General features: G+C 44.0%; 1 protein-coding gene across 1 annotated transcript in view; it reads right to left on the bottom strand.

Annotated features, from left to right (window-relative positions):
- LOC129704915 (uncharacterized) overlaps nt 1–16,295 on the bottom strand; it is a 61,016-nt gene that overhangs the window by 42,674 nt on the left and 2,047 nt on the right. The window contains exons 2-4 of the mRNA XM_055648325.1: nt 6,404–6,471; nt 2,421–2,519; nt 1,509–1,584 (exon numbers count right to left, since the gene is read on the bottom strand). Of these exons, the coding sequence (XP_055504300.1) occupies nt 1,509–1,584; nt 2,421–2,519; nt 6,404–6,471 (243 nt within the window). The remainder of the gene's footprint in view (nt 1–1,508; nt 1,585–2,420; nt 2,520–6,403; nt 6,472–16,295) is intronic.

Genomic DNA, 16,295 nt, shown 5'->3' with positions numbered 1-16,295 from the left:
GATTTGTTACACCTAAAATATACCACGTCAAATACAGACATATTATCAGTATTAAATATCCGCATTAGTATTTTGCCCCATTCCACAGATTAAATAACATAATTCAATCCAGTGCTAAGTGCTGCGGGTCAGTATCACGATCATGCAAATAGCCATTGTATCAAGGCCTTATTTGCCTGCTCAGGTGAACACAGAAGTTCCCTCCATGCTTTTCCAAGAACAAGTGAGATCTCTGGCCAATGTTTATCACCTTCAATTTCCTCTGAATCCATGCTTGTGCCAACCCTTAAAACCAACTCTCTAATGTTCTCTAAATATGGCACAGATTGTATTTTAGTCACAAAAGTTTGGGTAGCTGTTCATAAATGCCTCAATGCTTCCCCCTGGTGGAAGGGAGGAGGCCTGCAAGTAAAATTGTTGCTTCTCTGTTCGATCTACTTTCCCTTGGTTATCAGACTTCTGAATGGTCCTACAATAAAGTAAGTTACTGTCCGATTCACCTCTACCCCATGGTGGACATTGGACATTGTCAACGGAACTGATACACTACAATGCTGATAACTATATTCTGCACTCTGTATCTTCCCCTTTATCTATTGTATTGGAGTATGACTTGATTGTACTTGTGTATGGTATATCTGATCTGTTTGGATAGTATGTAAAACAAAGCTTTTCACTGTACCTCAGTACATATGACAATAATAAATCTAAGTCGACTAAAGATAATGTTGTCATTTTCTACTTGTGAGATCTCGCCGCATGCAATTTGGCAGCTGAGTTTATCAGACGACACTTTAAAACAATTGCTGCAGTGGCTGAGATGCTTTTGGGAATGTGAAAGGTGCCTCTCTCACTCGTTCCTAACGTGTGACATCGATGACACCGGGCCAAGCAGAGAGAAGCCGGTGCATTTACCAGACACTAACTAACATGATCTGGCCGCATGGCAGATGCTGGCAAATGGCAGCTGTGTGGCTGAAGCAAAGTTCCGTGCTTTGGAGATTCAGCGTGGAAACAAGCCCTTCAGCCCACTGAGTCCGTGCAAACCAGTGATCACCCTTATGCTACCACTATCCTTTACACCAGGAATGATTCACAATTTTTATTAAAGCTAAGTAACCTACAAACCTATACGAGTGTGGGAGGAACCCGAAGCACCCAGAGAAAGCCGGCACATGGAGAACGTATAAACTCCATACACTCAGCACCCAGAGTCAGGATCGAACCTGGGTCTCTGCCGCTGTGAGGCGGCAACTCTACCACTAGGCCACCGTGTCGACACACCACTGTCCTCCTGCTCATTGGTTTGCCCTGCCTGAAAACCGAACAGCACATTGAATTGCTCAAGGCTCCCATTTGCACAACACAGATTTCTCAACAGTCGTATTTGTCATGTTTCATTTCCCATTGCTCCAGGAGTGCTCTCAGATTCCGGAATTCCCGCATGGTAGTGGGGTCCAGCCCAGAATCTGGACTCAGGTGCTGCAGGACTGAGTGTGGTAGCTCACCTCCACGCCCTCTGTGGATGAGGCTCATCTCTCCTTGCTGCTGCCTCCGAGAAAACAGGCGGGGGAACAAACCTCTCTGTGGATTACAAACACTTTGTTAGATTTTCCACTGGAGGATTCCATCTTTCCCCCTCCCCTGTCGTCATCAGGGTGAGACAGTGAATAACTATCCACCATCAGCTATCACTATCTGCCATCAGCATTAAGACCCCCTTATTAGTCCTCTCTGTTCTTCACAGCAGGAGTACCAGAAGTCGATTCCATGTCTCTGGGCTTTGTGGAAAGGGGAGAGGGGTGTAGAGGGGATGAATGAGAGTGGCTTGGGCCCCACTTGCTTATATCAGGTAGTTGGATTATTGGATGTGAAAGGAATACGTTTCAGAGGCCGTTCACTCCAACCGAGATTGAGTGGTGCCATCTGCATTGTGCAGTTTTGCTCAAGGGCAAGCTGGGCTGATGAGCAATGTTTTTGCGTGTTAAAGTGAAAGTTAGAATGATTTTGCAATTACATAAAAATATGCCCATTTACTGCAAGGTTAGCAATTTTGTTGTCAGAGTGTGCCCGCAAAATGCAAATCATTGCTCTGCTCTTCCCCCCTACTCCATGCTCTCTTCCCCATTCGATGCCCTTCCCCCACTCGACGCTCTCCCACCACTCGATGCCCTTCCGCCACTTCCCCAAACGAGCAGTGCACCTGCAGTGATTCAGCCGAGGCTCGTGGTTCTGCTGCCGTTTAATCTTCAACACGACACAAGTGCCAGGAGGCAGGAATGAGAACGCTGCAGTTTGTGGGACTGGGATGGAGACACGGGGGGCGGGGGGTTGTCAAACCTGTTGTGTTTGGGATGGTGTACGTGCTGCCACGCTCTGCACTGACCCACAAAGCCACTGAGCCAACACCTCGTACTCACCCCCGTCTGCTGTGGTCCCCTCGTATCCAGTCACGTTATCCAGCAGGTGAACTGACGGAGCGGAGGCAAATCCCTCGGCTCCTGAAGCTTCGGGGTAAGCTGCAACAAAAACGATACATGCTTCCATTGACAAACCATTCCAACACATGTGCTAACCTTTAAAACTAATTTGTTAAGTTTAGACATACAGCACGGAAACAGGCCTTCAGCCTACGGTGTCCATGCCAACCATTAATCACACGTGAACATTAGTTCTATCTTATTCCACTTTCTCATCCAATCCCTGCATAATAGGAGTAATTTTACAGAGGTCAATTAATCTACAAACCTGTATGAATGTGGGTGGAAACGGGGCCACCCAGAGGAAACAGATGAACCACTGTCTCTGTTAGATAGGTTGATGAGGAAGTAGTCAGGTAGTTGTCCTTGGGTTGGTCTTCTCACTATGTCCCGCAGATCCATTTTTGCAGTAATGTCCTTCAAGTCCCCCACCCTGAGTACATTCGGTGCCCTTGCTACTTCCAATGCTTCTTCCTGCAGTGGGTCAACCTGGTGGATTCATCAGCTGAAAGGCGGGTGGTAAACAGGGACTCATCATTGACCACAAGCTCAACTGTCCTGCCTCAAAAACACGTGACTACCAAAAGCAGGTTGGAGGTGGGTATGCGGTAACTTCTGACATACAGAGCCGTTCCATCATCTACACAGCACAGGCCGAGAAAACAATGGAATACTATCCACTTGTGGAGGGAAATGGACAGATGACATTTTAGATCAGGATCTTTCTTAAGGAACTCAGCTGCCTGTTTTTTTTTGTAGAAGATGGATACAAAGTGCAGGAGTAACTCATCAGGTCAGGCAGCGTCTCTGGAGAAAAAGGATGGGTGACGTTTTGGGTCGGGACCTTTCTTCCAAGTCTGAAGGTTCTCGACCCGAAACGTCACCCATCCTTTTCCTCCAGAGACGCTGCCTGACCCGCTGAGTTATTCCAGCACTTTGTGTCTATCTTTGGTATATACCAGCATCTGCAGTTCCTCGTTTCTACACAGCCTGTTTTTTTTGTTCAGGGTTCCAGCATTTGCAGTTTTGTGGCTCCAGATTTCAGAAGATTCAAATCTTAAGCCGGGTGGAGAAGTGGGGCAATGATATCAGTACCCTCTATCTGGCTCTGGTCACCATGAGCAGGAAGAGTTAGTTTGCAGTGTTTCCCCCACATTTCTTTGACATCCAGGGCCCGCCCTGAGGGAGAAACACGGTCAACAAACTGCTTGCTCGAGGGATTGTGATGAACATGATTCACCATCACGCTAATGAAACACTTCCTGGCTCAGTAGCTGGTTCTTCACATACACAACCAAACGGGAAACTCCGTTTGCCAACAACCATGAAATGCAACCTGCTGAAGTCTGGGCTGCGAGCTTGGTTCGTATTTACTTAAAACAGTTTCCTGGGTTTATCTGAATCACCGAAATTCTGGAAACAGGCATTGCCTAAAATCCATTACTCTTGCTGTGCCGTAGAACGTATTGTAATGCAAGTTGGATCTTCCTGTCTCTGAAATTAACAGAAGACACTTTCTATATTTTAGGGATTCCTGAACTATTTTTTCAAAAAGTCCAAGATAAAACGAGTAATGGACTAAAGGAAGTCAGAGAGGGACAAGTGCATTCTGTTATGTGCTGCTCCTCAAATAGTCGCAACCTTTGGGAACATGTTGATGCAGGTGGCAGAGTTTAGCAGCTGCCTTTGAGCCAATCTTTCCATTTTATTCTGTGCCAAAACTATGTACCAAAGGTCAGCGCAGCTTTACAAAACTACCCACACATTGCAACTTCGTTCCAGCACATTACTGGGTTTGCTGAAGGGATCTCAGGCAACTAAATGAGATGAGCTCACTTGGTTCATGGCTATCTTTCCCACTAATGTTTCACAAGGATGAGGATCTTGTTGACTTAGCACATCAGGGAGAACTAGTTCTGCCAAATCACTAATCAACGTGAACACATACAGCTACACATTGAAACATGACTTATCATCACTTGTGGTGGGCAATAGTGCAATTAAATTATTGGAATGTCTCTACAGATGCTTGGACTGCAATCCATTGCTCTGTTCAAAACCACTCAGAGTAGTTCTGATAAGTAAGACAAGTTATTAGGAATGGCTAAAAAAAAAAACCTCATTGGATTAGCCTTAACATCCCATCTCATATACTAATTGTCCACAGGGAAGGTAATCTATCTTAACCCACCCAGTCTGGACCCCTGATCAAGGTGGGTGACTCCTAAGTGCCCTCTGAAATGGCTGAGAAAGGCATTCAATTCATGGGCAATTAGGGAATCAAGCAATAAAAGAGGTCCATGCAAACAAAAGCTTGATCCTGAATATGAACATATTTGTTTCTTATAAAGCTATGGGATTATTTAGGGAAAATACAGGCAGTTCTGCTTTCTCAGCAGTAAACAGCCGACTTCATGTTTGTCCAACACTGGCACTGAGACAAGCCCATAGCCCATCTTGGTTTAGCTCCTTTTGAAGGAGCTAAACTATCCACCCAATTACACCGAGATATCTTCCTCCAGCCTCCAATGAAGCCCAACATAAGCTCAAGAAGCAGTTTGTCATATTTTCTCCAGGCACACTATCGCTCTCGGGATCCATCACTGCATTAAGCATTTTCAGAAAACAATCTTTCTACGTCAGAAACGGTCAGTTCTGATGAAGGGTCATCAACTGCAACATTAATTCATTTTTCTCACTCCATTGTCACTTGCTGGTTGGCTGAATATTTTCAACAGTTCCAGGTCCAAATCTCTGCTTACACCTCCCCCATATAAATCAGAATGGAACTACGAAGCCTCCAACACCCTCACTGAGAAAGGGCCAGCGGCATGTGTCACCCAAGGTCCCTTGGTCTCCACTATATTAGACATTCCATTTGTTCTCTTCAGCCCTTCCACCTTCTGTCGCTTAAAACAAACTTAATTTCCCACTTTTTCCTACTCTGATGAAGGTCGTCGACCTGAAATATTAAGTCTGTCTCCTCAGATGCCGCCTGACCTGCTGAGTATCTCCAGCACTTTCTCTTTTCATTGCATCATTGTGCTATTTCTGTGTTATTTCATGATATAATGTGTGGGTTGTGTTTAGTTATCATAAACAAACATTGCCTGTTAACTTTTTGAGTTCTGTCTGCCTAAATGTGCATGATTTTGCTGTAAATGTTTATAGAAATGTAAACTTTATGAGAATGAAGGGTGTTCTTATTGAAACATGCATGATCTTTGGAGGGCATAACAGGGGAGATGTTGAGATGTTTTCAGTTTGTGGGAGAGTCTCCAAAGAAGGGACTTCAATTCAAGATACGGTCCTGTACTTTGTGGCTTTCTCTTGATGACGATGTTCTTCTAAGTCAGGCTCGCAATTGAAACACAAGAGACTGCAGATGTTGCAATCTTGTGTAACAAAAACCAAGTGCCAGAGGAACTCAATGGGCCAGGCAGAAGGTGTGGAGGAAGATGGGCAGACGACATTTGGATTGGGGCCAGCTGTTTTTGTACTGTACTAACTGGGGTGATTGTGCTTAATTACAGGGATAGTCTTAATGAGCTGTATGCAAAAAAAGGTTTTTCACTGAACCTGGTAAACAATAAATAAACCATCGACCAATAACCGATTGAGATGCTGCCTGACCCACTGAGTTTCTCCAGCATGTAGATTTTTTAGGCAGTCAGCTGCTGAACTGGTTATGTTCATGCCCCAACATGCTGAAGCAGCATGTCTGTCGCAATCCCCTGCAGTAAACTGGGTTAAGTAGTAACTGGAAGTACCCTTGCATTCTGAGTTGTCAGGCAATGTACAGAGATGAGTTGCACAATCCAGGAGTTTCAGCAATGAGCGGCAGGCACAGGAAGTGACACATGATCTCCAAAGATGGGTTTCTAACCAGCACCACTTCCACTTATCACTCGTCTAGGTTTTACCTTGAGCTGCAGCCACAGCTAATAGCTTGGGATCCAGGGGCTGACATGGTTGGTCGGCTTCAAGGTTTCTGTAACAAAAATACATGCTATGATCTTGTGAGTTGAAAGCAATTATTACACACATAACATGTAGATGCACTGGTTTTCATGTACTGGGAATATCCAAATGAGAGCAGGTCCATTATCATAAATACACTATCACCTATTAATACAAAAGGTAAATAACAATAACAGGACAGCAGGGGAAGGAGGAAAATCACTCATTGTGGCCCCAACATATAGCCCAACAATGACATTCACTTCTTTGATACTAGTTCGAGCTTGCTTTGAACAAAATGGCTGCCACATCACCTACATTAGACCAGCAAATCCATTTTAAAAATTGTGACTTGTATCTTCAAATGGCCTAGACAATATAAAATAGTTATCATAAAGGGGTCTTATCAACTTGATGAGTTACAGCGATCAGTACAGGAATCTCAACTTGTTACAATTTTCATAAATTACATGGATGATTTGGTATGGCAGGTAAAGTTGTTGATATCACATAAGTAGTAGGAAAATAGGCTGTGAAGAGAACTGATCAAGGATACATCAGGGACCCTTGCGTTCCCTCTCTCTCCATCCCTCCCCCACACAAGTCGTAGCAGCTGCAGTCGTCTTGCTGAGTCTCACTGTCTGTAACTTGTTCTCACCTAGCACACAGCTAACAATGGCCTGCTTCCTTTATCATGTTACTATTTTGCACATCTTTCATTCATTTGTGCTATATCTCTCTACATCACTGTCTATATCTCTTCTTTTTCCTTTCCCCTGACTCTCAGTCGGAAGAAGGGTCTCGACCCGAAACGTCACCTATTCCTTTTCCCCAGAGATGCTGTCTGACCTGCTGAGTTATTCCAGCTTTTTGTGTCTATCTTCAGTTTCATAATCATAATAATTATGATCATATTTTATTAGCCAAGTATGTTTTGTAACATGCCATACCAATAAAAAGCAACAGAACGCTAAAAATACATTTTAACATAAACATCCACCACAGTGACTCCTCCGCATTCCTCACTGTGATGGAAGGCGCGAAAAAGTTCAATCTCTCTCTTCTTTGTCCTCCAGCGTTCGTGGACCTCTAACCTCATGTTGATGGGGCAATCTTGGTTCCCGTAGCCTGTTGTGGGCCTCCTCGTCAGGGCGATCAAGCTCCTGCATCGGGGGGGAATCTCAGCTCCTTCGTGCCGGGCGATCTACCCCGGGTCAGGGCTAGTCGCACGTCATTCGGCTTTTGGAGCTTCCCGACGTCGGTCTCAACCCAAGACTGCGAGCTCCTTGATGTGATGGTAAGTCCACGCCCCGTGGTGGGGCTCAAAGTCAGTGCCGAGCAAGGCCTCCAGCTCCACGATGTTAGGCCGCAGAGCGACCGGAGATACGACACGGAAAACAATCGCATCTCCGGCAAGGTAAGAGATTGAAATTTTTTTACCCCCCCACCCCCCCCACATAAAACAAACCAGGGTATATTAACATATACTTTTTAAACACACTAAAAATAACACAAAATAAGACGGCACAGACTGTAGGCGAGGCTGCCATCAAAGCGCCATCCGGTGGAATTATGAATTTAAAGCAACATCTGCAGTTCCTTCCTACACAGATCAAGGATACATGGTGATTGCAGGTTAGGTGAGGGGTAGACGATAAGACAAATTAGTAGAATGAGAGATAGTGTTAATTTTTTTTTTTTTGCTGTCAAAATGGACCATTTACTAAATTGCGAGAGAAATTATGGCACATATAAATGCAGGATCTATAGAGGACAAGAATGTTTGAAGAATTATACTTAATCTCAATAGCCTTTTCAAAGCCAGTCCACAAAGTAGCCTTTAGTGCAGCATTTCTCAACCTTTTTACCCTCGCGGAACACTTGAAATAATTTTCATGTCTCAGGCAACCCCTACATAAAAGTAAATATATATCTTTATTAATCAGTTTCTTTCTCTTCCATAAACTTCAAGTTCATCAGGCAAAACAAGTTCACATATATACAAAACAAGTTCACATTAGACATATAGCGCCATATAGACATTGCTAAATATATTTTGCATAAGCATTCAGAGTGGCGAGTTCCTGGAATACACTGCCAGAGAGTGTGATGGAAGCAGATGCTGACAACATTTAGGAAGTGTCTGGACAAACACTGTATGCCAAGTTATAGAGGGCTTATGTACAACGTGCTAAAATATGAGATTAACACAGATGGATGGTCACTGATCGGTATGGACATGGTAGGGCCAGAAAGAGTTTGGCACCACTCAGTTACATGTCCCAGGACCAGACGGAATGCATCTTAGATTGTGAGAAAAAAGTAGAGTTAAAGGCAATTCTGGCACAGGTTTTCAATTATTCTTGAATGTAAGAATGGAATTAGGGAAGCATGGATTAATAAGAGCCTGCCAACTTGGATGTGTTCAACGCAAATAGAAACCTGTTGAAAACTCACTAACAAAGTAAGAGAGGTACTTGCAGATAATGCAGTGGATGCGATTTACAGTGGCTTGCAAAAGTATTCATACCCCTTGAACTTTTCCACATTTTGTCACGTTACAACCACAAACGTAAATGTATTTTATTGGGATTTTATGTGATAGACCAACACAAAATGGCGCATAATTGTGAAGTGGAAGGAAAATGATACATGGTTTTCAAATAATTATTACAAATAAAAAACTGAAAAGTGTGGCGTGCAAAAGTATTCAGCCCCCTTTACTCTGATACCCCTAAATAAAATCCAGTGTAACCAATTGCCTTCAGAACTCACCTAATTAGTAAATAGAGTCCACTTGTGTGTAATCTAATCTCAGTATAAATGCAGCTGTTCTGTGAAGGCCTCAGAGGTTTGTTAGAGAACATTCGTGAACAAACAGCATCATGAAGCCCAAGGAACACACCAGACAGGTCAGGGATAAAGTTGTGGAGCAGTTTAAAGCAGGGTTAGGTTATAAAAAATATCCCAAGCTTTGAACATCTCATGGAGCACTTCAATCCATCATCCGAAAACAATGAGGGATTATGTGAAGAGCCCGCTCAGCACGCATGCGTGACATCCTTCAAAGCAGCGATGTGGAATCATAGATAGACACAGTTATTGAAATAAACATAGTAAAGAAAAGGAGACCTCAGTTATCAGTTTGACCCATATTATTGAGGGTGGGAGTGGAGGGCACGTAATCCCTCATCGTAACTCCTCATAAAATACAAATCAAACTTCAAACTGGTAAGTTCTCATTTAATCTTACTATTTTACTTCGGAGTCACATGAGTGACTACGTGAAGATTTTAAAGCTCTGTGATTTCAAACCGTGTAACAGTTCTTACTTCACTCACTGCTGAAGTCCTTGAGGGAGGAAGTGTGTTATCGTAATCAACCAATGAATCTGTAGGTAAAAACAACAACGGTATTTATTAACAATAACCACAAATAAATTAAATTGCTCCCCTGGGCTTAAATTAAATATTTGCAGACTGTAAAATTTTCTCTGCAAATAAAGCAGGTTTTGCCAACGGCTTATTATAGAAAGTTCGTAACGTTCTTTCCCCCGACCACCCTGCTGTAGCCAGGATGTGGTCTATAGGCACGTCCATTCTTTTAGCCGTCGACGTGGATGCTGCCCTGGTGGAGTGAGATTTGTACATGTTAGTGTTTATACCAGCAGCTTTTAGCACCTGCTTGAGCCATCTTGAAATGGTTTGTCTCGTCACCCGACCATAAGGTTTTTTGTGACTGACCCATAAGGCTTTTTCACTCCCTTGAATTATTTTGGTAGGACAGTTGGTGGGTCATGGCACATAACCGTGGTTCTGGCGGGTAAGCCCGGAATTCCACGACTGGGTTGGGTGTTCCTGGTCTGCTCTGTTTGATCAGTCCCTGGATAACGAAAGAGACCTGGTCTGGAGCTATGATCATGTTGTCCTGTCGCAAAGGTGTAGTGACTGGACCCTCTGTGCAGATACAAGTGCCATCAGCATGATAGTCTTGAGCGTAGATTGTTCCAGGGTGAGGGACCTGGCTGGTGGCCATCCCCTGAGGTATGTCAGGACCACACTGACATCCCATATATGGGTGTACCTAGGTCTGGGGGGGTTAGAGTTGTAAATTCCCTTCATTAGTTTAACCACCAGCGGGTTAGACCCCATGGCCTGATGTCCTGGTGCCCGAGTTAAATAGGCAGACAGAGCACTTCTAGCTGTGTTGATGGCACTGTAGCTGAGTCCTTCATCGTGGTGAAGGGCTGCCAGGAACTCCAGTACGTTGGTAACTGTTGCGGTTGAGTAGGTGGTCCCTGTATCCAAGCAGTACTTCTCCCACTTTTTGATGCTGGACAAGTACTGTTTTCTTGTGGATGTTCGGTGGGATGCTGACATGGTGTTGACGGTTTTTTCTGACAATCCCAGTCCCAGTAATGGTCTTTTCAAAATCTGCAACCCAGGAGTTTGATTTTATCATGGCATGGGTGGCTTATGCCAGATACTGGGTGGGTTAATAATTCTGGGTTACTGGGAAATATCATTGGGGTTTCAACAACCATGTTGTGGAGTAATGGGAACCATGGCTGTGTAGGCCAGTCGAGTACTATCAAAATACCTGAAGCAGAGTCCATTTGTATTTTGCGAAGTACCCAGCTGATGAGGCAGAAGGGAGGAAATGCATAGAAGAAGAAATTTCCCCAATCCAGCGCGAACGCATCTACCGCTGCTGCCTCAGGGTCTGGTTCCCAAGTGACATACATAGGTACTTGGCGATTTAGCCTTGACGCAAATAGGTCGATATCTGGCGTGCCATATTGCTTGATAATTTTAGCAGACACTTTGGGGTTTAACATCCATTCGGTATTGTCATTAAATTTGCGTGACCTGGTGTCTGCCACTGTATTTAGCTTACCTGGCAGGTAAGTTGCTGATAGCCAAATATGTCTTTCGACACACCATTGCCAGATTGTGTTGACCAATTTGTCGCACGATATCGATTTTATGCCGCCCATATGGTTAATATAGGCCACCACCGTAGTATAGTCTATTTGTAACCGTACATGCAAGTAATGCATATTTGATGCATATGCTTTTAAACCGTAAAAGGCACCCAACATCTCTAGATAGTTAATGCCCAGTGTAAGTAGTAATGATGACTCTGGGATAGTCCATCTACCACCTGTGCTGGATATGGAATTAGTTGTTCCCCAGCCTTGAGCACTGGCGTCTGTTTGGATAACCAAAGTAGGGTTAACGATGATGATAGGGCTGGAACTATGCCAAACGTTTTCTGCCCACCACTATAGCCCTGATATTGCTTCAGTGGGTAATTTCATGATACGATCATAATGACCTGCATGTTGTTTTAGTGCCTGTATCTTTGCTCTTTGTAAGTTTTGATAGTGCAAAGGTCCAAATTGTGTAGCCGGAAATGCTGCTACCATTTTCCCAATTACTCTTGCCACTTATTGAATAGTTGGTCGCTCGTTGACCATTAAATTGTTACATGCTTGTGCCAATTCAGTTGTTTTCTTTTGGCAAAGTTACAGACATGTGGACTGAGTTAATAGTGAAGCCCAAGTAGTCCATGGTTGTGGATGGCTTCAACTTCGATTTATCTGGATGTAAGACAAATCCCAAGGTTTCAAACAATTGTTTGGTAGCTGACACAGCTGATATAGCCAATTCCATGGTTTTGCCTACTATTAAGATACCATCAAGATATGCCATGACAATATGTTTTTGTCTCCTTAATATTGCCATGGCTGGTTTTAGTATCTTGGTGAATAATCTTGGGGCTGATGTTAACCCGAAGGGTAACGCTTTAAACTGCCATAGCTGCCCATCCAGGTAAATTTCAGGTATCTGCGTTGATCCTTATGAATGGGTACTGAATAGTAAGCATCTTTGAGGTCAATGCCTGCCATGAAGTATCCTTTGGAAATCAGTTGTTTGGCAGTAACAAACGTTTCCATTTTGAAATGTACATACTTAACAAACATATTTAGTGAAGTTAAGTCAATGATGATGCGACATCCACCATCTTTTTTAGTTTTAGTAAATATAGTAAATTTAGACACAAATTCCAAGGGTTCATGTTTTGTTTTTTCAATGATAACCTTAGTGATTAGTCTCACCAGTTCAGCTTGTCCCTCTCGTTTTTCTTTAACTGAGAGGGAAAAACCCCTCTGGGGTGAATGCTGAACTGGTGGCAATTTTTCTAGTGCAAACTGTATTTTGTATCCACGAATACTATTGAGTATATACTTGTCACTCATGATAGACTCCCATGCTTCCTTAAACAGGTGTAATCTCCCCCCTGTTAGTATAGCGCCCCTACTTTCTATATGCTGGTAGGAACCAGACCCACCTACCTCCATGGTTATGGGTGTTTCTGCTGCTTCTTCGCAGGATGACGAGTCTTGTGCGTTGTCTGACGTGTTGGTGAGGTTTGGGGTTGGCGCATTTTCCATGGGGTCCGCTCTGGGCCTTGGCCTAAAAAAGGCTTCCGGTGGTGATATGCGGACCCCGAGCTTTCACCAGTCCCATAGGGTAGACGTCGACTGGTGGACTGCCGCTTGGGTTTTGTGGTTTTGGTTTTGCTCATCCCGGGGCCTGCCTCGTGAGGCCAAAAGTTTTGGAAGCCTCCTCCATGTCTTTGACTTCTTTGGTGAGGTCTTTGCCAAAGAGCAGTGTATCTGACTCAATGGTTGGAGTTTTGCACAACCCCGCGAATTTCGGGTTGAGGGCAGGTCTTATAATCTCCTTGTGGAGGTTATTTATCTCAAATTGAGTATTGCACAGCAGTGCGAGGGTGTCCTGCTGGTTTGTGGTCATTTCTCTACCATCCACAGAACGAGCAAATGAGGGGATGGCTGACGTCAGGAGCCTGAGGATCCGCTGAAGTTTTAGTTCCTGATTTCGAATATTTGACCCAACGTGCCCCCAGAATTGGCTGTTGACAGCCGGTACTTTGAGCGATTCACAATTTTCAGGAGCCGTCTATTGTTCTAAGACCTCATTAACCACCTGCTCCTGTAAGGGCCTGTTGGATAGGTGGTTAATGCTGGCCGCTAGTTTTGGCTCTAATGGCCGTCCTTCACGTGGGGCTGCCACGTAGCGGTCCACCACACCCAGCAGCTCTTCCTGTTCCTGTACCCCTGGCATACTCCCGACTTCTTCAGCCATTAACCCCTCTTCTTGACCAGCCCAGCCCTGGTCGCCACATCTGTCCTCGGATGAGGAGGAAGCGATGGCCAGTGCACGAGGCACTGTGGAGGGAGTGCCTGAACTCCCTCTGCGAAACTGCTCCTCACGAAGCACGACTCGCTGGAGCATACGCTCCACGAGCCGCTCCATGCGGCTCAGGCGGCTGTCTCTGCCCCGAGCGGGAGGTGAGATGTCCCCGTCCGACGAATCGGAAACCACCGGCCGGATGGTCTTCTTAGTGGCTTTACAACCAGTCCGCTGCTCAGGCGCTAGCGAGACTGGGCTCGGCTCGGTGTCAGGGATGGCAGAGCGCTGTGTTGGAACAGGTTGGACAATTAAAAAATTTATGGACGATTCAAAACTTGTCAATATAGTAAATATTAATTGGAACTATAGAGTCTGAAGAAGGGTCTCGACCCGAAATGTCACCCATTCCTTCTATGCAGAGATGCTGCCCGTCCCGCTGAGTTACTCCAGCATTTTGTGTCTATTGTCGAAACTATAGAGATTTCTGGTGATGGGCACACTCAGAGAAGATTTCACAGTGTGGGTAAACGTTCAGTGATTATTTTGGGGAGAAACATTGTGGAGAGGAGGTATAAGTTATTCCCAGGGGGACTGGGAGAGACACAAGCACACACTGCGGCAATTAATATTGTGGTCAAGAAAACACTGAAAACTGCTCTGCATGTGGAGTTACAGACTGTAAAATTAAGACAGCATTATACCTCCACTGTCATATTAAGTATAGTTCTATCATCACACTTAAAAAAAAGATAAACCACAGTTTGAGTTCAATTATGTGAAAATACTCCAGAAGCTGGGATTGGTTCCCAACAAGCAGGGAATATAAAGATAAGAACTAATAGGTATATTCAAAATATTACAATATTTAAAATATACCTATTATTAAGGTACAGGGTAGAATAGTGGTAAAGCTGCTGCCTCAGACGCAAGGGACCTGGTTTGATCCTGACCTCAGATGCTGTCTGTTTGGAGTTTCAACATTCTCCCTGGGTCCATGTGGGATTCCTCGAGGAGATCCGGTCTCCCCTCGCATCCCAAAGACATACGTGTTTGTAGGTTAATTGGCCCCTGTACAATTGCCTCTCATGTGTAGCTTGTAGATGAAGATGAGAGATTGGGATAACACAGAAATGGTGAATGGGTGATCGATGGTTGTCACAGGCTTGGTGAGTCGAAAGGCCTGATTCCATGCTGTAACTTTAAACTAAGCTTCAACTAAACTAAAACAGTGAGGCTTTGATAAGACACTATCTCTTTCAGCAAGTAGGTCAGTAGCAAAAGTTACAGATTTAACATAACCAACAAAATAACTAGAAGAAAAACTGGACTGTTTCTTTGTAACCTCAAGAGCAATTAGCATTTAAACACAGAAAAATAAGTGATAGGAGTAGAATTAGGCCATTTGGCCCATCAAGTCTACTCCGTTAATCTATCTCTCACTCCTAATCCCATTCTTCTGTCTTCTCCCCATAACCTCTGACACCTGCTACAGCCTTCTGTGGCAAAGTACAGAATTTTGAAAGTACATTCTTGAGAACTTTCAAAAGGCAATTAAACACGAGAAAACCACTTTATAAGCTTTTGAGATTAAACCAGGAGTTGTTGGGTATATATTCTATTTTTTTCAAAAGAACCGGCACATTCACAGCAGGTTAGAAGACATCAGTAGGCCAGGCAGCATCTCTGGTGAACATGGAAAGGCAATACCTTCCTGTTTCTTTGACTATCTTATTCACTGTGTGATTACTTTGTTCATGCTTTGAAACATCATCTGCTGACTGGTCAAAATGAAACTTAAACCAAGCAATATAAAAAACACAATTTCCACACATGAACAGCTGCATTCTCTCTTGTGACCAAGCCAATAAAAAAGATGCTGGTTAGACACGAGGTATTGGAGTAACTTAAGAGGTTCAGGCAGCATCTCTGTAGAAAAAGAATGGGAAGAAGGGTTCTGACCCAAAACAACACACATCCTTTTTCTCCAGAGATGTTGCCTGACCCGCTGAGTTACTGCAGTACTTTGTCTATTTTCGGCATTGACCAGCATCTGCAGTTCCAGTCTTGACTTAACTTCAGTGCAGTATTGAGGGGCTGCTGCACATTGTTACAAGTGTTGCCTTTCAAATGAGAGCATAACCCCCTGCGACTTAACGCAGAACTTTACAAGGAAATTGTCATGTATCTATTTTTGACAGGTTTTGCAAAAAAAGAACTTTTAATGACTTTGCTTTCCACTGATTCAATTATCTATCAGTAAATAAATGATTCTGGGAATTGCCAATAAGCAGAATAGTGTAAATATTTCATAGAGGTATACAGCATTGAAACTAGCCCCACAGCCCAAGTTATTCCTGCTGACTGTGGCTTAACTGAGCCAGTCCCACTTTCCTGGTCCATATCTCTACAAACAGTTCCTACTAAGTGCTTCCACCACTTCCTCTGGCAGCTCATTCCATGTATGCACCACCCTCTGTGTAAAATAGTTGCCCATCTGATCTATTTTAAATCTTTCCCCTCTCATTTTAAACCTATGCTTTCTAGTTTTTCACTTCTCTACCCTCAGGAAAAAGGTTACTTCAACTTATCTGCGCCCCTCGTGATTTTACAAACCTCCATAAATCATCCCTCTGCC

This window comes from Leucoraja erinacea, chromosome 16 (assembly GCF_028641065.1).
Source record: "Leucoraja erinacea ecotype New England chromosome 16, Leri_hhj_1, whole genome shotgun sequence".
Taxonomy (NCBI): domain Eukaryota; kingdom Metazoa; phylum Chordata; class Chondrichthyes; order Rajiformes; family Rajidae; genus Leucoraja; species Leucoraja erinaceus.
This window is presented reverse-complemented; position numbering and strand designations above follow the sequence as displayed.